Raw genomic sequence first — 24,227 nt, 5'->3', positions numbered from 1 at the left:
GCGTTTGTACCGGTTTGTACCGATTTGTACCGTAAAACTTTTCGTTTGTGCCGGTCTCAAATTCGAAAAAATGAAAAATAAAGTGGCCCTGCTAAGTTTACGTGAACATAGCAGGACCAGAATACAAATTTCTACAAATCTGAATATTTTTCTGTACGAATCATTTGTTCTGCGTTTGTACCGTAAACATTTTCGTTTGTACCGGTCTCAAATTCGAAAAAAATCGAAAAATACAGTAGTACTGATAAGTTCACGTGAACCTAGCAGGACCAGAATACAAATTTCTACAAATCTGAATATCTTTCTGTACGAATAGTTTGTGCTGCGTTTGTACCGTAAACATTTTCGTTTGTACTGGTCTCAAATTCGAAAAAAATCGAAAAATAAAGTGGTCCTGCTAAGTTCACGTGAACATACCAGGACCACTGATAAATTTTCTAAAAATCTGAAGATTTTTCTGTACTAATCGTTTGTACCGGATTGTACCGTAGAAATTTTCATTTGTAGATACTAGTTTCAAATTGTGGAAAATCGGACAATAATGTGGTCCTGCTCAGTTCACTTGAGGATAGGACTGTTGACTAATTTCCTCAAATTTTAAAAGTACAAATATTCCAATAATAATTAAACTAAAAGTCAATGGATACAGAACATAAAACAAACTTTATTTATATTGTAAAAGTAAGACCTGTTTTTACATCGAATATGCTTAATAGGGTGTTTTACTTAAAGTGCAAACAATATCCATAAACTAAACTGAAGGATTTATACACAATAAATAAAACAAATAATTTCACATCGAACACTCGATATAAGTAGCAAGATAATGAACACTTAGATAGGTCCTTTAGGGAACTGTATGGAATGTCGTCCTATACGCACCAAAAATACATGTGCTACTGATTCTCTATTGCATGCATTTAGTGCTCTCTATTGTGACAGAGAGAAGTTCAGGGAACAAGTTGACAGTGTAAATCCAGATACAAATTCAGTTTCTGTTATAAAACTAAGGTGGAAATTTTACAAGGCGGCATTTGCCTTATCAATTGTGAAAGTACTGTTTTGAATATATTAAAACGAATCATTTATTACTTTCCATCCTGGACAGAAACAATAACTTGCAGTTTTCTCATTTGTACGGCACCGATAATTTTCAGATCGCACGTTTTAATGCCAATAATCGTTGAGTATTGCAACAATTATAAGCACGGTTATCAAAATTTTAGGATATATCTTATCTCGAACCTTATCTCTAATATCTCTTATCTCTAACTGAGCAGGACCATTTTATTTTTTCAATTTTCTCGAATTTGAGACCGGTACAAACGAAAATTTTTACGGTAAATCCAGTACAAACGCAGAACAAACTATTCGGATTTGTAGAGATTAGTATTCTGGTCCTGCTAAGTTCACGTGAACCATTTTTCGATTTTTTCGAATTTGAGACCGGTACAAATAGGGTTGCCAGTTGTCCCGGTTTTCAATGAAAGAATTAACTGTCCCGAAGAAGGCTTTCGGGACGCCTTTTTGTCACGGTTTTCGTTCTTCAGATTGGAAAATAATCAACCTGTGTCTCACTTAAAAACGGAAGGTGTTCAGAAGATTTGTGTAACCAATTAATTTTACTAAACAAACAATTTCAAGTTTGAAAATCATATTTTTTCTTTCGTTCTATTGGTTGCTTAGCTTCCAGTAGGGTAAAAGAAAATTAAAAATATTCAAGAGGGGACATTTGTTATTGCAATAATTTCTTGAATGTCACTTTCATTGGAAAAAAACTTTTTCTCCCGGATGACTAACTACTAGTTATTTTATACTTCAATCAGCAACGTAGGACTGCTTCAGTGTTGAAATTTTAATCAACAATGGTGGTACTGTTTTCAGTTGCTGCATGTTAACCGCATTTAAACTATTTCATCGTGTCTGCCGTCTTCGGACGAACAATTTTGCAATCAAGCGTTTTATTCAGTCCAGTGGGTGTAGAGTGAAGTTTTCTTTGTTGGTCTATAGTGAAATCAAATTTTCAGTAATTTTCGTGTTAAAATTCCGTAACAACTTAGTTTAGCACAAGAAGTAGCAGTTAAAAATATAATGGTATGTCTCTTGTTTAATTTTGATACTGGATTTCCTTTCTGCCAAACTTTTGGACAGACTGCGTAAATCTTTAAAGATATTTCCTTTTTGTTTATCGTTCTAAATTTAGTGTAAATGTACTTTTTTCTTGCTAAATTTGTATTTCTTTTAGAATAATGTTTCTGACTCAGGTGATGATACAACAAAGAAACAAGTCTCTCTTCAATCATAAATGGGAGAGAGTCGTAATTCGCACAATATTTAGGATGTGTTAAACAGAAGAAATTGGAGTTCGGAATAAGGGACGTCAGACATAATGTGTGCATTTTCACATTCTTTATACATCTCTTGTGGGGGCTTCATTTGTGTTAACTGTGTGTAGAATGAACTGGAAAATTGTGATTGGTAACCTGGGAAAGACAGGTAATTAATTGATTGACCAAATGAGTAGGAACCCTTACCTTGTACAGAGTGTTTCAAAACAATACCGACAACGTTTTGGAGGTGATTCCTGACACCAAAATAGGAGAAAAAGTATAGACTAACCTGGGTGCATAAATGCTCACTTTCGGAGTTGTTTGCTGCCGAAAACATGAAAAAAATGAACTTTAGAGGTTCATAGCTCCAAAACTGTGGGACCTACCGTAATCGGGACAAGACTTCACTTACGAATTAGTACGTGCCCTATCCAAATATTCAAGTTTCAGAATCTTGCGGTACTTTTGCAACAATTTTTATAGAGGTAATTGGTGAGTACTTCAAATTATATGCCCGTAGCCAAACTCCCTCTATAAAATTGTTGCGTGAGTACCTTAGGATTCTGAAACACGTATTTTTGGATATTGCACATATTAGTCCTGAGTGAAGTCTTGACCCGACTACGGTAGGTCCTATAGTTTTGGAGCTATGAATTTTTAAAAGTTTTATTATTCATTTCGTTTTTGGCAACCTATAACTCCGAGAGGGAGCATTTGTGCATCCAGGTTGGTCTATACTTTTTGTCTTATCTTGGTGTCAGGAATCACCTCCCGAAGGTTGTCGGTTATTTATTTTTTTTTTTCTTCAAGCATCATGTATATAGCTTGAGATTAGTGTCCCGGTTTTTCGTTTACTAAATCTGACAACCTAGGTACAAACGAAAATTTTTACGGTACAACCGGTACAAACGCAGTGCAAACGTATGGTATGCAAATATTTATAATTTTCGAAAGTGGGCCTGCTAAGTCCACACTCGTCTACGTTTACATGCGCATTCGGGAAGTTTGCCACGCGCCCTTCGTTATCACTTGCAGTGTGCCAAGAACAGACTCATTGAAGGAGATTGTAGTTATCAGAGATACAAGCAATAGCATGCCTAGTATTTAATAATAGATGAGTGAAAATAATGCGCTATCAGTGGTCGCTCATCTCTGGTGTTTGTGAGAATTGCATTTGACTTCTGCTGTAGTTATCTGAAATATCACCCAATCTATTTTGTTTACTTTGTGATATGGGGCTGGTCTTACTCCAACAGTAGAAAGACTGCCCGCACAAATAATTCAACGATTGTTCGGCATTTCATTGTTGTATCAGCCCCTATGACCGCGACGATCTCTTAGTCATGTATAACACAGCCACTAGTTAGTATACTTACGCAGTCACCTCTCCAGTTCGACATGTGGCACGATATTTTTCAAGATCATAGTTGTTTTTCTACAAAACTATGTATGAAAGACTAGGCGTGTATTATAGCACTTTGTGATACTTCGTCTCATACCTGTCTCCTATGCTCAATATATATATTTTTAACGGCTACTGATTAAGAACAGTCCATCATTAAAAAAAAAAAAAAAAAAAAAAAAAAAAAAAAAAAAAAAAAAAAAAGATAATTTTACAGCTACAGTGAGTGAGGGCTTATGAAATGGGTTTGTGTAACATACTAATTTCCACCGGTGGAGTATTTATGCACGATGTAGGAAACTTTTATTTTATGTTTACAAGTGAAATGTGAAATCTTGACAAGTTCTCTAACCTATGTGATTTTATGCAATGTCCTATGTCCCCAGAATGTGTGTGCGCCATAGCTGCTTTCTGTTCCTTCGTAAGTGAATGTCTTTGAAACTTTCTTTAAAAGAAATACAAAATCAGCTGCTTTTACATAAATGGATTGAGATTATAGGCACACTGTAAAATCCTGCGTCTTATGCGTGCAACTTTCGCCTTTGGTATTCGTAACCGCAGGTATAAACGAGTAGTGCTTCAGACCCTCCCTTCCTTCGTAAATCTCAGCATTGCTTAACGACATAAAGTAAAATCAGAAACCACATCATAAAGCAATTTCAGTTCGTGTTTAGCTGTTGATGCATCATATTTTTAAGTGGTAGTTTGCTTTGTTGTATGCGATGTCAGTAGTAAATATATTACGAATACTATATATAAATCATGCTTCAATTGTGCATATTATATAACTGTTACCAAAGTGAAACAAATCCGCATTTTTTAGTCACGTGCAAAAGTTTGCCAAGAGAAGTAAGCGGAAGAATACAGAAAGTTGAATAATAGATAAAGCAGGCATATATGATGTTGAATATCAATATTAATCTCAATTCCCTCATATAGCTGACATATTTGTAGATAACAGAATGTTATGTAAGAGATTCTGTACATTATATACTACCACAACAGATATCGTATGGTTTGCGTGAATAACTTTTTATGTTTAACTCGTAGTTTGCAAGTTGTCCTGCTCACAGGTGAAAATTAATATTGATGCAGGAAAATTAATATACTACTATTAATAGAACCACGTAAACGGAAACTCAGATCAGATGTATTTTCCCATTACTATATTTATTTTTCATTCATGTAACTTGTAATATGGAGTCAGTTGGTTGATACAGTGTGTAACAAAAAGAACAAAAATATATATACAGTCTGTATATGCTGTTTTGTTTTATCGATGAATATACATGTTGACATAATGTTTTTATTATAAACTAACCGATTAAAAGTTTATGTAACGGCAATGTATGGATGTACCGAATAATACATATCTGTATTGTTTTCTTCCATAAAATATCTTTTTGGTGCATACTAAATGATGATTTCGTAGGAAGGTGAATAAAGAGAAAACACTGATAAAATCTCCGTGCGAATGCTAGAGTGCATTTTGTTTAATAATAGCAAAATTTCCGCTTACAGATTCCAGAGTAACAAGATAGGCGATACCATACATTTGGCTCTTGCATCAGCGGCCTTCAATCGATATTTTTTATTAGGAATGTATTGAAAACAATAGGCACAACTCCAAGATACAGAAAACTTCGACAATGAAGCACTACTCGAAGTAATATTAATCATCTTAACTGTTTTAGAGGAAAAGCAACTGAGCAGCAAAAAAATAGTGTTGCAAGCTAATGTTCATTTTCTCGTCCTAATCGAAGGAATTTGGTGTAGATGTCGACGAGAAGCGGAATGAATGTATTCACGTAACCTTATTACTCCAAAATCTTTAAGTGCAATTTTGCTACTATATGATAGCTTCCGTGCGCCTGTCAGCTTATACATTTCGTTTGTTATTATAATTATGTTACGTACTTGCAATTGACTGTCTATATGAGAACTAGTAAGCACACATTCCGAATATAACATTATAAATTGGCATGAAGACTGTTTGAACCAGAAATGATGCACAGAATAATGCTCTATGCGGGCATCAATCGACACTTTATTCTGTGGGGAATTACAGTTCTTAATATCGCCTCGCAGTTTACTCAGATACATAAAGCACGAACTTTCTGATAAATATAACCTTTCACCAACCTAAGATCAGTTCTTCAATAAAGGGCATAACACACAAATAATATGCAATCTACAGTCAGCTTAGCAACTGTGGGTGTAGCTTCTTTTCCTTACCGCCTTAAAGTACATGTCCAATATTTCCATATCATTTCACTTGTCAATGTCCTATCCAATACCTACGTTGCACTATTCCCCCCTCCCCCCTTGAATCTGAGTTTCCTTTTATATCTTAGTGTCAGTACTGTAAGTTCTTCACATTGAATTGTAATTGCTTCAGGTAAAGTCTTTAGTCCCTTACATACTCATAGTTCATTGGATCTTATTTTCCGTAACTGGGTAGCTCCTTAAGTAGTTCATTTACCATTTCAGTAGTTCTACGTGTTTGTTTCATTTGCTTTAACTCCTCCGTTGACTTTTTAATATAGAATCTTAGATACATCTAGTTGATTAATACATTCTTTCTCCGATTCTGCAATTGAATACTATTATAGTTATCTTCCTCTGTAGGGTCTTCCTTTCTCCTTGTTGTAGCTGATAGCGTCATCTTTCAACGAACATACTTCGTTGAATTTTTCGTGTATCATATTACGCTCTTTAGTTTCCTTCTTAAACTTTTGGACCTTTATCTCTGTTTTGCTGACCAGTTCATTCAAAACTGATGGACCCTCTCTTCTCTGTTTACTGATAAATTCAGCACTAAACTTTTATCTTGTCGGCAGTCTGTGTTTCAAAGCCATGTATGTTGGCACCATTTGAAGTTTGCAATTCAAAGTCTTGAGTTCCAGTAGAATTGTGTGACTGAAACTCAAAAATATAAACCTAATTGATCCGCTTGCGTTCGTCGCTTGATCTCATGATGACATCATCAGAGAATGAATCTTCTTCAATTATCTTATCAGTGTTTTGATATTCCGCTGGCATAATAATATTAGTCTTCTATGTTGGTTCACCAGTAGGCATAAGTGAATTGTTATACTGGGTCTCGACATGGCTTATATACTTACTTTTGGACACACGCCTGGACAAAATGATTGCTATCATTCCTAATACCGGGTACTTACGTATCGGATGAAACCTGAGATATTTTTAACATTGCAATGTAGTCATTGTGAATTGCTGTTACTTCTCCTAGTTCCATAACATTGGGTTTGTTTCTTGCGACTACTGCTACTTAATTGAAAAACTTCAATTTTTGGAAGAAATTTATCCTTATACATAGACAGCTATTGGTTTATTTGTTCAGTAGATACCGCAATATGTATAGCTTGCTGAGAAGTAAGTTTTTTAATTATAAACACTGCGTTCCAGCAGTCTCCATTCTGACACGAAACAGAGTAATATCTTAAAGTTTGATCTTAATTATTTTCAAATTCACGATGATTCCTGTTTTTAATTGCATGACATGTTGCATAATCAACTGAGGTTCCAACTTCTTCGCGTGAAAACAGTTCGTTCCACTATGGGATTTACTTGGAACTACTGTGCTTACTCATTAACTCTTTCAGTGTATAGTTTAACTTAGACGCTGGGATGTTCAGTCAACAAGAGATCGCACAGTTAGCATATGCTTTGAATCCAATAACCCCTAGTAACATACATTCTTCCTTTCCATCATTAATATTAACAACGATATATAACTGACCAAATCTTTCAAAATAAGATTGCACTTATCCAAACTCTACATTGAATTGTTCAGTGAAGTTTCAATTGTCATGATAGTTACTTCAGATTTTCTTTTTTCAAACGAACGTATAGCCCAGTAAAATTAGACTTTAATTTGAAAAAAGTTCCGAACAAGCTGGATTTTTGCGGAGATATTTATTTTGTTGTTCTCGGTATATGCAAAATGTACCCTTAATTTGAGCTTTTTTTTTTCTTTCTTTCTTTTAGGGTGCTGAAAGGGGATACTTCTATTGTAATTATCTCGAAAATTTAAATTTTCGAGGCAAATAGTTGAGAAAGTTGTTGCTTATAAAATTCTACATAAAAAAGATCTGTAAACTTTTTTCGTAGAAACAATCGTTTCAAAGATATAGACTGAATTATCTCTGAACAGAAATAGTTCATATCACAATAATGTGATATATATCAAGATGAATGTTTGACTAGTATACAAATCAAAACCGTTTGCTTGATATACTTCTGAGTAACTTTGTCGAAGAGACCATAGTCTGGAAGATACCTTAGGCTATTTAACATTTTTATGCGTATTCTAAGGGGGGAGGAGGGGGACTCAAAGGGCGGTTTATTTTTATATATTTATTTTTTATTTTATTTATTATTATTATTATTATTATTATTATTATTATTATTATTATTATTATTATTATTATTATTATTATTATTATTATTATTATTATTATTATTATTATTATTATTTGGTCCGGTATACAAATTCACTGTGTTTGCTTGACATATTCCTAAGTAACTTCATCGAAAAGACCATGATCTGGAAGAGACTGTAAGCTGTTTAAATATTTTGATGCGTATTCTGATGGGGGAGATGGGGGACTCAAAGGCGAAGAGGTGGTTTATCTTATATATAAAAGTGAATGTTTGCTTATCCGGTATACAAACCCACGTCATTCGCTTGACATACTTTTAAGTAATATATCAAAGAGACCGAAGTTTTAAAGAATCTGTAAACTGTTCAGAAGTTTTAATGTGTATCCTAAGGAAAAAGGAGGGGATTCAAAGGAAACAGATGGTTTAAGATGTATGCCAAAAGTAGAGTATGTCATGAGCTCCTCATGTTAGGAAGTTGAAACTCAGTATGTAAAGTCATTTTTAATAATAAGCGGACATAAGCATATGACTTACAATCCCAAAGAAAACAAAAGTGTACTGTGTTGGTAAGACATCCTTAGCCCAAAAGGGAGTGGAAAGAGTGTGATATAAAAATAATCAAAAAACAACCAATATTAGTGTCGAATCTATAGTTTTTCGAGGTCGCTGAGGTGAATAGTGAGACTTCTGATGTTTAAGTCCAAGCCCAACCCCTATCTGCCCACGCCCACCACCATTTTTTAAAAAAAGTACTCTATTCCCCCACAGTGGGGTAGAAAAGACTAAGTATTTGAAAAAAGAACGATATTGCAACTTTATCTCTGCTTTTACTCAGAACGATTGATTCTGCGAAAACAAAGTCGAAGGACATTTTTTGTAGAATTTTGTGAACTATATATATATATATATATATATATATATATATATATATATATATATATATATATATATATATATAGTAGAATTTTGTGCACTATAATTTTTCTTATAACCGTTGTCTTCTAAAAATTGATAATTTTCGAGATAATTGCAAAAAAACTAAAACTACTCCCCCTTCATCCCTTCCAAAAAAAAGAGCCCATAGCAAATAAGAGTACTTGTCAGGATATGCCAAGGACATCGAAACAGAGGTCTCCGCAAAAATCCAGCTTGGTCGGATTTCTTTTTTGAAGTTCGCCTTTCTTTCTATTTTTTCTGCGCTAGGAGGCTCCCAATTAAAGAAATCTTACGTTAGTGAAATTAGATTTCGCTGATTATAGCGCCATCTATCACGAATCGGAAAAATGTTTCAAATAAAATTATTTACTTTCCCTCGTAGAATCCGCATATGTAATAGAAAATGGGAGCTCCCGATTTGAGTTTCCAATGGACCCAGAGGGGGTGGGAATGGGCTAATTTTATCACAGGTCCCTGTTCAAAATATTAAGTTTTTGTTTCAATAATTTTTACCGTCCGATGCTTATTTTTTCCAAATTTTTGCAGTCTCAAGTTAAAAACACTTATATTTCTGTTGAAACATAATTTAGTTTATATTTCTGAAAAAGTTGCTTCTACAAAAAGAAAAAAAGAAAAGAAAGAAGGAAAGAGAAAAAGAGTGTAAAGACCTTTTTGTATAGAATTTTATAACTATTTTCTTCATAAATGTTTTCTTCGGAAAATTTATAACTTTCGAGATAATTGAAAAAGAAGACTAAATTTTCCTCTCCTTTATCCCTTTAAAATACTTTATCCCTTTAAAGTACCCATGGCACAAATCAAGAGTATTTTTCAGGATATACTGAGAACATCGAAATAAAGTCTCCACCAAAATCCAGCTTGTTCGGAATTATTTCGAATTTTTTTTTTCTACTTTTGCTGAACTAGGAGAGGAGGGAAAAGCATGAAATTCTGACCACCTCAGTAGTGTCATTTCAGATTTTACTAGAGGGGGGAGGGCAAGATTCTCAACTCATAGGAGTTCCACGTTTTTTATTAATATTTTAGTATACAATTGATTAAAACACATTTATTTCTTAAAACTCAGTGAGGACCTCCCCTTCCCTTTCCCAAATGACGCCTCTGCGTACATTAGGAAAAATACACAGACATCAACATTTTATTAAACTTGGTACTATTCAACAGCTTTTTAATTTTTTTTCTTATACTTTTACTCTCGCCCTGCTCCTTACTCGGACACATAAAGCCACTAAGTTCCAGATGAATGTAATATTTGAAACCGTTCCACCAACATAGAGCCAATTCCTAAAAAAAAATGCGAACACAGACAAAATAATAATGCAATCAGCACGCAGCCTAGCAACTCCGGCTAGTGCTACTTTTCCTGGACATCTTCACCTTAAAGTACATGTCCAATATTTCTACATCAGTTCGCCTACTAACAGAGAACATATCAGGAATGTATTAAATAAATAAATAATTATATAAATTGCGAACTGATCTTCATTATTCAATAAATATTTGAATCCTGAATTTTGGTTTTCAATATATAGTACGTGCAGTTAATATACGGTTCTATAGATAAACCGCAGTTTCGTGTATGACAAACGTTTGTTGGTAATACCTTATTAAAACTCATATATTTTTATTTTATTTCAAACTGTCTTCTTTTTTAATTTATAAAATGAACTTAGTTCATTTGATCCTCCATTTGTTAATTCCATTTTTCCTCTTTTTCTTCAGATTTTGGCTTTAGCAATCATTATGAACCCGGAAAAACTCTTTCCACGTGGTGTGGTAGTCCTCCATATGCCGCACCTGAACTCTTTGAGGGGAAGGAGTACGATGGACCAAAGGCTGATATTTGGGTATGTAGCTACTTAGCTTAACCTAAATATATATCGTTAAGTGTAATTCAGTAATAGATACCGGTATAGGTAGTGTTTGTATAGAATTAATATAATTGCACATCACTTTTTTTTAAAACTCAATTATTCCAATTGTTCTGGACTAGAATTCAGCGAAAGCTATTTAAAGTACTCTAGAAGATGTTTTTCTTTCCTATAATTAGTAGAAAGTCCCTGGTGTGAGTACTTTTTCTGAGCTAAATTTAATAGGAACAAATAGTATTTAAAAAAAACTGTATTGTAATAATTCATTAATGAATTAATACTTTGTTGCAAGTTCTTATACCCATGCAACTAATTTTATTTTTGTATTGCAGAGCCTAGGAGTTGTTTTGTATGTTTTAGTGTGTGGTGCTTTACCATTTGATGGTACTACGCTACAAAGCCTTCGTACACGGGTCATCTCAGGAAAGTTCCGAATTCCATATTTTATGTCCGCAGGTAAGTTCATAGCTAATTTTCCTTTCGACCCTCATTAATATATTTACATACAATAAATTGGGGTAACATTATACAAAGAATAATAATTATGAATGTTTTCTGTTATAGGTAATTATTGTCATTAAGCAGCAAGGTTAGTAAATGAATGAATATGTCGGAAGATGCCCTTTAGTATGGGTATAGTGATACTTTAGTGCCTTGAAAGGTTGTGCAATGCTGCCTTTCGGTGTGATTTCACAGTCCCAAAGATGAAGGTCTACCAAAAACTAATTCATTGAATTCCTTCGTGGGTGTATAGTTAGCATTCAAGTGTTTGGCGCGTGAAATACGGATTCGATTTTCGGTGGAAGCTGTGATTCGGATTCTACGTCAAACTATAAGTCTGTACCTCATATAGCCTCGGTGCCGAAGTAACCCATGGGCAGTTGATCATAGTGCAACGATCATATGGTTCAAGAAATTTCACTCGTGTTGCAAGAACCACGCCTCGCTGAATAATCAAGGTTAAGTAGGCCATAAAAAGGAGGATTCCGAAGTCGGCGTCAGGCCATAGAAGCAAATTCAAGGTCTGGCGAGCTCGTATCTCACAGTCCTATGTGATTCTCTATCTTCGCGACTTCGGCAAAAGCATTTGGGCTGCCGAATTGTGTCTCAAAAATAGAGTAGAACTCAAACAGGAGACAAGTGGATGTGTGCAAAATCTGCTGGAAAACCCACGTAGTCTGCGTTTCGTGAAGATAATGATAACGCGCGAAGAAAAGAGAATATTCTTCGGAAACGATATCGTGTATAAAGAGTAGTTGAACAAGAGTCAGGTCTCGAAACCTATTACCAAATACGGTCCTCTCTAGCAATGCTCTGACAAGTGCCAGGATTATGAAGGAATAATTCAATACGAGTTTATTCTGGATGATTGAAACACCAGTACCAACCTGTATTCCGAACAGTTAGAGGATGTATGCCATTGTATGCTTTAAAAAAAATATTTTTAAAAAATCTTGCATTGGTGAACAGAAAACGCACCCTTTTGCAGCAAAACAATGCAAAAACTCGTACCTTTCGAACAACCCGGAATAAACTTCAGAAACCTAAGGGAATTGAAGTGATGCCAAATCACATGTAATTTAGACAGGGCTGGCTCGTCCATATAGACAACCTAGGCGGCTGCCTAGGGCGGAAACATTTAGGGGCGGTTTCTTTTACGTGAGATTTATCAACATTAGCCAAAACGTACGTGCGCCAGCGCCTTACACATTTAGGAGGAGGAAATTAATGAAAAGTTGGATCACCCAAGATCAATTACTCCTCACCTATATGGAGCGGAAGAACATCTATCAGGCCATAGTACGTTTCCGTGTTCCCACTGTTCATTCTATGGGTAAATAAGATCTGCATTATCTGAATATCCAGACTCCAGATGCTTGCAGAAATGTTACTGACCTGAAGTTTCTACATAAGATAGTCAATGGAAACTTAAGGTCTGAAGCCCTACTTCAAGAATTATCCCTTCACATTCCTACCAAATACACACCTCTTCCAGCTTTCCCGCCCTAGACTGTCGATTACTCAGATTATTTCACAGATCATGGAATTTATATAATCAGATAACAACTGACGTGGGCATTTTTTAAGCTACTCGGCAGTCGACAGACTAATTACGCAAATTCAAAGTAACTAAAAATGAATTGAGAAATTTCATCTTTGCTTTGTCTTAACCATCTTTTGTTTTATATTTACAATGAACATTGACATGGTTTACATTACAGTAAAACTTTAGTTTCCTGTTGTCCTGTAGTTATATTGGTAAAATTGCATTCCAAATACCACAGAAAATAATAATAATAATAATAAAATTAAAATAAAATAATTGGCTTATAGATTACTTATTAATACCATAGAGAGAGGCATTGGGGATAAGTTTTAATTTACTTAATTTTTAAACAAATGGTAACAATGCGATGATGTGGTGAAAATGTCAATGGTGACAAGATTTCACTTTGGTTTGGGTTTGGGGAAGAAGATTATGGGGGCGCAGACATGTTTTTCGCCTAGGGTATAAAATATTCTAGAGCCGCCCCTGAATTTAGACCATATACTCTCGGGTTATTGTTTCATCAATGGCTTATTTCTTGAGCATGTTATGGTTCAGCAACCAATTGGAGATGGAAGCTTCACTGCAGGAGTTCTTGTCATCAAAGGACAAGAAGTGATATCAGTGTGGGATGAAGAACTAGCCAAAAGGTGGCCTCAGACGGTGCAACACGATGCCGTGTACTTTTATGTTTTGGCAGGTTTCGTTGTAATTTGATACGTAAAGCAAGTAAATGACCATGATATTGCAAAGTTTTCCATTCACCTTTCTATATATTACCATGTTCGAGAACAATTGCAACAATTACTGTTTCACTTTGTTCTTGTATATTTTTGTGTATCGAAATAACTACTACGCATGTCTTTCGTATGCATAGTTTTAATTTTTTTAAGGTAGAGGCTATAGATAGGTAGCCAACGGCGAGCTTAACGTAATGAGACAGTTGAAGTTTCGTGAATTAAAAGGCAGAAAACTTTGATGTAGAGTGAAATTAATAGCAGCAGTGGTGTTCAATGTTTACACACCTCGGATTATGTATAACCACACAATACTCATCATATTATTCACGGCATAATTTACGGATGTCAGATGGTTGAAAAGTATGAAAGTATTTATTTATTTATTTCTGTTTGTTTTCGCTTATTTAAAGCTTCGCTGCATACATTTGTACATTTATAGTCTAGTTGTAGAACTTTATGGAAAAAAGTGGTAAATACCCAGGTATATTGAAAAGTACATACGTATTTCCTCTATCAGAAGAACTGAGCGTTCGCGGTATATTGTGTGTCTGCTACTGTTACAAATCAGAAATCGCTTTAAATTCTGAACATAAGATTGTAATGAAGCAGCACATACTTCAGAAGTTTAATAGTAAAAAGAATGCTAAATGAACCGTCTTTCACTGTACAAGGGAAAATATGTTCATCCATTCGTGCCGATCATTTTGAATATATTATTATAGGAAAGTCTTGTGTAGAAAGGGAAATGTGACGCATGACATAATACATATTAGATAGAGTTGGGTTATTATCTTGAGTACGCTTAGTGTTGACATACATCCGAATCATAAGAAGGACGAGAATCGTGATGCTGCCGATTAATATTTGATCAAGGACGTTGTTTAATGACAGGAAACAAGTTCTTGGAGAACATATTGATGTTATCTCCAACTCTCTCCTTTTTCTCTTTTCTTTCCTTGTACTTACACGCACACATATCTTGCATATTTGATTGATCATGCTATTATTATTAGATCTTCGAGGGTAGCGTGTGAAATTCTTATAATAAATTAATCAAAATACACTTACACACACACACACACACACAAAAAAAAAGAAAAAAGAAAAAAAAAGAAAAGAAAATGTATAAAACGAGACTGTAAGTTTTTGAATTTCACGTTGTTAATGAAACTTAATTTTCATGACACGTTACATAATTGAAAACTGAAATATTGTAGGGCTGTGTCATGGCTAATTGATAAATATTTTCGGATTGTGTAAAAGATATCCTAGATCTATTCTCGGTGAGAGTTCATATGGTTCAAATCCTCCATTAAACAATAGTTTCATTACCCGTATGTAGCCTCGATATTGAAGAGGGACATTAAGTTCGAAATAAGTAATTAACTGGAATTTTTAAAAGCATTACATTACATTATATTTCTATATCGTATATTACAGAGTAATTGAAAATTACTTATATTTTGTGGAAATTTCACTGTATTTGTATGAAACAAATGATGCATATTCTTATAGTAGTGGATTTGAAGTACAACCTTTGTATCTTGACGTGTAAGGGAGCTGAATGGCCCAATATTGATATGACAATGCATGAGCGATCTCTGCTGGGTCCTGGTTATGATGTGGCAGATGAGTGTTATGCTGGCCGAGTGTTCATGGAACTTGTGTTGAAATGAACGCCAAGACTACCAGGAACTGTCACGTCAAGCTTATAACTACAGGATCTGAGGTAGATGCTGGGATAGTGTGGTCAAAGTCAAAGGATAGTGTGGTCAAAATGGTGTAGGAAAATGTCTAGCTGGTGTAGGGAATGTTTACGCGAAGTTTACTAGAAATCCAATAGGTTATGTGGCCCGCGAAAGTGATCTTCCTGCATGTAATTCAAACTTCATACTGGAATTTAACTGAGGTACAGTTTAATCCATTAGATTCAATCGACGACTGCAACCGTCGAATGGAATATGGAAAGAGCATGCTCGGTTGACATGAAGACAAGCCACAGTTGTTTAACAGCATAGGTGTGATACAGCTAAGTTTCGTAAGGGGGAAGGGGGATTTGTGAACCGTCATAATTGGAACTATGATCGTTAGATGTTAAAAAGAAGAAGAAGAGACAAATGCAGCAGTATCTGAGTGACAGGATATTAAAACATGGAATTAACGAGGTTGTGTGTTCGGGCCCTATTTATAGCACAATAAACTTGGATCGCTATATAATTATGTATCAAGATTATATGTGGCTTTTGTTTCCACTTGGGACAACGTCGACAGCCCCATTTGTGGTGCAAGATGATGTTCCACCTGTTATCGTGCAGTCAGCGTTCGAGAATGTTTTAACAAATATTCTTGGACGTTAGTTGGATCATCATGGTCCACATAAATGGCTAACAAAGAATCCTGTCCTCACTCCACTCAACTTCGTGTAGGTTTATAAAATATGATGTGGCATTTAAAAAAAAAAAAACTCTTTTATTAAGCTTTGCGTTTATATGTAAAAATACACGATGTTACAGTGTGCGCATGAAGAAATTGGTATATCTGACCTGCGTTTTGTGTCTCCTGGTGTATTTTTGTAGTGTCAGGTATGCAAAGAACAAATACGATTTAAGTAACTTGTTTCCAAACAAATGCCTGAGATGCAATCTTTGAAGTTTGTAATGAAAATAAACAATATTTTTCCATCTATTATTCAAGAATCTAACATTTAACTTCATACAACTTGTACTGTTCATGGAATTTGTATGTCGTGTGTAGTATTTCATTTTGCTGTTTATTACTTTCAGTTCAACTAGTTTCTTAAATTTTGATATAAGTAGTTTCTGCAATTTAGGTGACAGGACAGGGAGAACCAGTAATAGTGCTTGTGGTACACATGTTAAAACACTAGATACGTTCTCTTAATGCTCACTCTTTAAAGAAACTGAGATAAAAATATAAAATTTCCATTTATGAAAACTGAAAAATTCGAAAACCCGTCCCACACCTGTCACGCTATAACCTTACGAGAAATAATGCAAAATACTTTAATTTGCTTTTAATTGATACAGAGTTAGAGATGAGTATAAATGGTCTCTTATTGTTTTTTGAACATGTGTAAACTGATATTTGTAGACATCAATCATTCGGTAAAGGTCGAAGCTTTATGTAATCCGCCCACACGATGGAGTAGCTGGTGTGTATTTGTATGAATTGCAAGGATAAGGTGTGGGATTCATCTCATATAATAATATCTAATGTATGTAGACAAAACCTGTAATTTATTATTGGATGTAAACTGTTTTAATTCTAAATGTGATATATATTAACCTTATTTCTTCAGCCGCCAGTATTGTTTCTACACAGTCCATCGGCAATAGCAATAGCTATATAAACTCATACAATTACAATTATTATTATTATTATTATTATTATTATTATTATTGTATAAATTATATGTGGTGTTCTTACTAGTAACCGTTTATTTATAATGTTATTATTTTTTTAACTGTTGTATAATTTCCTTTCCAGATTGTGAACACTTAATAAGGCATATGTTAGTTGTGGACCCAGAAAAAAGACTGAGTATTAAACAGATATTGCATCATAAATGGATGTCTCAGGTATGTTGTAATGTTTCTACATGATTAATTTGGCACATTAAAGTATCATAAAAAAGGAAGAAAATTAAAGGAAAACGTTACCATAATACATTATCTTAAGTCAGTGATACCCTCTACAAATACATAAATAACTTTCTAACAACAAATACAGAAATAATTTTCAAACAGTAATGATCGGTTATACATATTAACAGACATTGTCTATGGTTTCTGATGTTGATTTTTTAAAATTCAATTTAACTTAATAAATTACGAATGGAAGTTGTATATTAATATTAAAGTTCAGATGGTTTCCTTGCCCACATCACATTTTAATTATCAGTAAGTTGAAAAAATATACTGTAAAATTAATTTTGCATTTGGCATGTATGCCTGAGCAATATCGTGGTTGTATTAGATGCCCCTACAGATGACATATGGAATTCACTATATTTCTGGACATAAATCTTAAGTCACTTTTTGGTTAGTTCTTTCAGTACTTACAGGAAGACATTCTTTTCAGTGACATCAAAATTACTAGTACAATGCAAACTGGGCTAAATAAAATTCTGTGTTTGCAACGTTTGAAATTCGCTTAAAGATTAATTATCCGGAGATTTTCTGGCAAAAAAGTACCAATTTTTTTTATTGCTTGTTTGAATGGTTTGAATGTAGAAAAGTACATAATAAAAATATCTCTTCATAAATCTTTTCCAGTGCATAAAAAAAGAAGCTTAAATAAACTTGCAGATTTTTATCCCAAGTTATCTCGTGGCTATAAGAAGGTATAGGGACGTATAGGTATAGATGAAGTATTCGTGCAGGAACCATATTTATTGCTAAATGATATTCATAATGTGTTGTGCAATACATAATAAAATAACGTTTCAAATTTCCTACTTGATATGATTTTTATCTCGAGTATTCTCGAGAAGCTTGCATGATTTCTCGAGAATAAATACAGGTATCACTTTCGGAATTAGAGTAATCCATCTTGACAGTCAGATAAAAGCAAACCAATAGTTAACAAACGACAATCACAGAACAACGAAACTCCAACAATTACCACCGAAATAAAAGCTAAAAAGCAGAGTCTGCGGCTTGTCAGTGAACAGAGAACAACTACATAAAATTCAACACAGATACGCACTGGCGCTGCAGCACAAAGTCGCTAGACACTCTACAATACCCCTAGAGACATCTGTTGGGCAAAATAAGTACTTCGAACTCTAGTAGATGGCTTCTTTCGTGATAAGTACAAGAAAAAATAAAGTTATAAATGCACCGAGATAACTCGGGAAAAAATTATAATTTTTTTTTTAAAAAAAACGACATAACTTGGGATATGTCTTTAAGAGGTTAGAAATAAAGGTCAATATCTCGCGAGAGAGATGCTACAATAAGAGAAATAGGTTAACTTTATTCCATTCCAGCTAAAAGATGACTTAGAAGCTTACTTCTGAGTTTTTTATGTTATTTTCTTGTATTAAAATATCTTCTGGCAATTGTATTCGCAAAGGTCAAGGATTTAGGTCCTAAGAGAAAGAGAGAAAAAGTACAGGAATTTCTAAAGTAGAAAATATTATAATAATTACGATTGTAGGTTTATTCACTTGCTGTAACATTTAAACTTTATCCTACTTTCATTCTTTCTTCACACCAATATGTTCCATTCATTCCATGAACATTTTTTTTAAGCGCCTATAGTTTAATTTTATATTCGAAGTAAATCTGTGTTGCAAATAACAATTGGTCTCTTATTTTACGTTTCCACGTCTGCCCCACTTCAACACATGCCTCCGTTCTACATTGCCTGACGTATTACAGATGTGTACGTAACACACTACTAATAACAGCCAGGCACTGCACTGGCGTCCGTAGTGTTACCACTTCACCCATTGCAAAGTGTTCCCATTACTTTGATAACCATCTCTCTGTGTGTATACTTTATATATTTGGTCTAGGAATTAATTCGTGCGGGTGGACAAGAGATGGCGCAACGAACGGAGCGTCCCACAGTTCCGTGTATCCACACATGTGTTGCAAACCCCTGTCATCGCGTATCGTTCGTAGTATAGGGCAGTGGATTAAAGCGTCAACAACACCAGTTTGTAGTTAAGTGAACATGGCGCAATTTGTGCCTGATAAAGTGTTTTTGCGGGGTGTCCTGCTGCATTACTTTAACATGCAGAAAAGTGCGACTGAAAGTCATCGTATTTTGGTGGAAGTGTATGGTGACCATGCTCTAGCTGAGCGAACGTGTCAGAAGTGGTTTGCACGGTTTAGAAGTGGTGATTTCGGCTTGGCAGACCAAGAGCGAGCTGGACAGCCAAAAAAATTTCAAGACGAAGAATTGACAGCATTGCTCGAGCAGGATTCGTGTCAAACGCAGGAACAACTTGCAGCAGCATTAGGCGTTGATCAAACAACAGTCTCCAAACGCTTGAAAGCCATGGGAATGATTCAAAAGATGTCACATTGGGTTCCACATGAATTGAAAGACAGAGACGTTGAAAGACGAAAAACCATTTGCGAATTGCTGCTTCAACGACAGAGCAGAAAGGGGTTTCTGCATCGAATTATTACGGGTGATGAGAAGCGGATCCATTACGAGAACCCTAAACGAAAAAAGGCCTGGGTGAAACCAGGTGAACCAGGTCCATCACAACCAAAACGAGATATTCACTGTGCAAAGGTTATGCTGTGCATATGGTGGGATATGAAAGGTGTGGTGTACTATGAGCTGCTGCAATCGGGTGAAACTATGAATGGAGAACGTTATCGACGACAATTAATGCATTTGAAGCAAGCTCTGGCCAGAACACGACCAGAATGGGAGAACAGACATGATAAACTTATTGTTCAACATGATAACGCTCGCCCACATGTCGCAAAACCGGTCAAAACCTATTTAGAAAATGTCGGATGGGAAGTTTTACCCCACCCGCCGTATTCACCAGACGTTGCTCCTTCGGACTACTACTTGTTCGATTGCATGAACAACGATTTGATTGGACAGCGGTAGACCAAATACATGTATTTTTAATTTTTGTTTTAAAATACTGGGTGGCTTAGATGTCAGTTGGTAAAATTGCATTTTTAATGTAAAGGTGAAATACAAACCAAAAGTGGTATGTTTTAATAAAAAAAAAAAAAAAAAATCTGATAACCGATAGTGATAGTCTCATGACAGATAGTGTCAATTGAATTATGAGCGCTACTATGCAAGTAAAACCAAAATCGAATAACTGCTAGTGCCAAGTGACTTATAGGCCATATGTAATAGTATTCTCTCTCCTATTGGTAAAGGTTGCTAACATCTCTTGAATTGCCATATATATTTATATAAGTGGAAAATAGTTAAATAGTTATTAACTTCATGAAATACGCATATATTGCCATTTCCGTCTTTTTTTTAAATAGTTATTAACTTCATGAAATACGCATATATTGCCATTTCCGTCTTTTCCAGGGTGATCCAGACTTGAATCGGGAAAACTTATTTTCCGAATTAGGTAGTATGGACGAGGAGAGAAGTCAGTCCCTAAATAATCTAGTCATAGAACAAATGCTTCAGTTGCCTGGCTTGAATAAAGAAATGATATTGGAGGTAAGACATATACTTACAAGAAAAGTAAGGTCATAACGTCACAAATGCTTTGTAATAATTATAAAGCAATTTCTAGATATTAATGTTAGTCCAAATAAGCACTTAAGTAAAAAGGGGGAGGTGGAAGGAATTCATTCATGTGACACATTGAACTGAAAGGACCTCGCAAAAACGGAAGAATTTTAGAATTTTATCGGTCGTGGTTGTAACAGTCCCTTCCTCAAAAATTTTGAATGAGAGCATAATTTCTGTATTGCAGCATACCTGATTACAAGTAGTCTTACAAGTAGTATGTGCATAACCGTTGGGAGTGTCAGCTCATTGGTGAGAATATTTGTGTCACCATTAGAAGAACACAAATAGCAATAGATACAATCTGCTACTTAACAGCGTATTGTTTTAAATGTACTGTATAGATAGATAAGCAATGTTTTTTAGCAGAATAAAAATTACTAATTATTATTGGCAGCAAGCGATATTCTTTTTACTGCCAGTTTTTTTGATTCTCTCGAAATGTACGCATGGGAATTTACCATTATCATATCGTGTTCAGCTTGATGCCATCTATGAATTGATATTTGCATCAACTTTGGACGTCACTGTAGTTAAATAGAAAATAAAATTCAAGAGTAAATCATAGTTTGGAGCTATATCTCATTAACACTATACTGTCATCTTTACAATATCATAAGGAAGGGATTGATGAAAATATAGTGCTCTATCAGCTTCATCGTAGTAAGTGGCGTGATTCTCGCACAACTTTTATATATATATATATAACAAACAAATTCGTTTTGCCTGACTTCTCAAGAACTACTTATGAGCTTTAACATTCATCCATATTATTTTGTTCACTTCACTGGGATCTGTCGATTGGTATATGTCTGATCTTTGTACTTTTTTTTTTCTGTTAAATGCTAACTGTGGAATTTCTTATACCTAACCCGACGAAAGAAAGAAAACTCGACAGTCGGAAAGGAAAGGAAAAATGAATGAAAGAAAGAAAATCTCACTAGTCAGGAAAGTGTGTATGCTAGAACTAATATTTGCTGTATTTATATTTTTATAGCCAATATTTTTCCGACTAGTGAGTTTTTTCTTTCACTTTTTCTGTCTTTTAAGTGAAATAAAAGAAATAAGGCCGAATGTAACTCTAATATACAAATTATGCTTTCATTCAGATTTGTTAGAAAGGGATGTCCCGAGCGTCAGGTAGGTACCATTCGTCAGTGATAAGATTTTTCCGTTCTTATGTAGTTCTTTTAGACCCTTATACAGGGTTCCTACTGGTCAGGGAAGTCAGAGAAAACTCAGGGAAAATAGTGCAATTTAGGGAAACACAAGGAAAAAGACCGGAAATCAGGGAAATTTTTTTAAATATATTTTTTCTAACATTAATTGTACACCAACTTCAGCTTAGCCAACCATTAATGACCACAGTGTGGAACATTGCTCAGATTTTTGTGGGTGGTAAGTGGAATGTAGTGAGCAATTATTATTTGTCTTTGTAGAATAAATGTTCTCATATATAAATATTCACCGTTATTTATTCCTATTTATATATCAACGACATCCAACACCTGTCAGGGAATTTCGTGCCAAAGGTCAGCGAGAAGTCAAGGAAACAGATTTCTCCAGATCATTAGGAACCCTGTTATATCACATGGAAATAACACCCCTCTCCGTCATTCCCTGTCATACCCAAAGTCAATTTTACATGCCTGTTTAAAAATATATGTTTTTTATAACTCAACAAATAATTAGTAATATTCCTCTTTATTCAATGTTGGAAACTCAGAGTGAAATTTTGAATACATTCTTGAATGACAACAGCAAGCTAGGAAGTTAGCTGAACTTTTTCCTCAACAACCGATATATATTCACCTATGGTTCACATACTCACATACTCTTGTATTTGACATCCAGTAAATGTTTTTCCGTAGTATTAATAACATGATAATGTATAATACAAGTAATAAAGGAAATTAAAGAACATACTTGCTTATTTTCCTTACAACGTATGTAGTCTCGTAAATTCGTAGTTTTTTTTTTTGGGGGGGGGGATTTATCACACATTGAAAATAAACGTTTACTCTTAATTGGTTAATTTGGAGTTTAACGTGCCGTTTAGAATCGGTGCTTTGAGATGTGGACCTAGAGCTTAACGTGGGATCCAAACTACTTGAACTCCCACCGAAAATCGAACCGGATCTCGCACGCCTAAGGCCCAAACCGTAACTAGATAACCACGAAGGAGGTGACCGTTTACTATTGTGTAAGTATTCTTCTCTTCGAATTTCGCAGTTAGACTCTTTTATAAGTTGTTTTAGAGCAATACATTTTGTGTATATATATGCGTAGAACTCGAAAAAGAATAAGTTGATTGCATTTCATGTTTGGTTACTATGAGTTGAGATATTAGTTTCCATGGTTGAACTATCTGCTAATAGTAAGTCCTAGTGTATTCGTCAGCAATCCAAAAATTAGTTCACTGTGTTTCAATTTATTTAGTAACTTAATAAAAAGGCCACATCAGTACCTCGTAATCTTCTGTGCTGTAAAGATTTTGTAATATTTGTGGTATTAATAAGAACAAAAATACGGTTACCTAATAAGAACTGAGTGAATTTTGTTATTTATTTGTTTTTCAGTCAGTGCAACAGAATAATTTTGATCACATCAGTGCCATTTACCAACTTTTGGTTGACAAGTTGGAAAAACAAAACTCTCACGTCTCACTACTATCTCAGAATCTTCCCGTAGCATCTCAGCCACAGCGAAGATCTAGTATAACAACAGGTATGTATTTAACTTGTACCAAAATCGACGTTGTGCGCATTGATGCGTGTTATCGATCTTCTTTTGATTGTTAGTAACTTGCATTAAAATTACGAATTTCAAAAGTATTTGTAAGGTTCCAAGTGGTTCAAAATGAATATATTGTAAGGGTCCAAGTTCCAAGTGGTTCAAAATGGATATATTGTAACGTTCCAAGTGTGTCTACACCACATGCTTGAAGTAAACACTTCAGACAGCAGCTACATAGAAAACGTCGTCCACCATCGCAACAATCGGCAAGTGACGCAGATCCAAGCAGTCAGCAACATTTGTGCGTAAAGAACATACTTGACAGTACTCAAAAAGAAGCTTGATTTATTGTACCACACCAACAGTTTTAGTATATAAAGTTTACTAGGATTTATTTTGAAGATATAACCTATTTGTGTTTATGTCAGTTCTCTGCATAATTCACAAGAAATGAGAAAAAAATGATACATTCCTTAT

The 24,227-nt window shown here is 34.7% G+C and overlaps 1 protein-coding gene across 2 annotated transcripts in view; it reads left to right on the top strand.

Annotated features, from left to right (window-relative positions):
* LOC145662542 (serine/threonine-protein kinase SIK3-like) overlaps positions 1-24,227 on the top strand; it is a 252,894-nt gene that overhangs the window by 185,392 nt on the left and 43,275 nt on the right. For both annotated transcript variants that reach the window (XM_081728218.1, XM_081728217.1), the window contains exons 5-9: positions 10,819-10,943; positions 11,300-11,423; positions 17,262-17,353; positions 20,805-20,942; positions 23,594-23,741. In XM_081728218.1, the coding sequence (XP_081584344.1) occupies positions 10,819-10,943; positions 11,300-11,423; positions 17,262-17,353; positions 20,805-20,942; positions 23,594-23,741 (627 nt within the window). The remainder of the gene's footprint in view (positions 1-10,818; positions 10,944-11,299; positions 11,424-17,261; positions 17,354-20,804; positions 20,943-23,593; positions 23,742-24,227) is intronic.

Source organism: Thermobia domestica, chromosome 10 (genome assembly GCF_964235325.1).
Source record: "Thermobia domestica chromosome 10, izTheDome1.hap1.1, whole genome shotgun sequence".
Classification (NCBI taxonomy): domain Eukaryota; kingdom Metazoa; phylum Arthropoda; class Insecta; order Zygentoma; family Lepismatidae; genus Thermobia; species Thermobia domestica.
The sequence above is the reverse complement of the archived record's forward strand: the minus strand, read 5'-3'. Positions and strand labels throughout refer to the sequence as shown.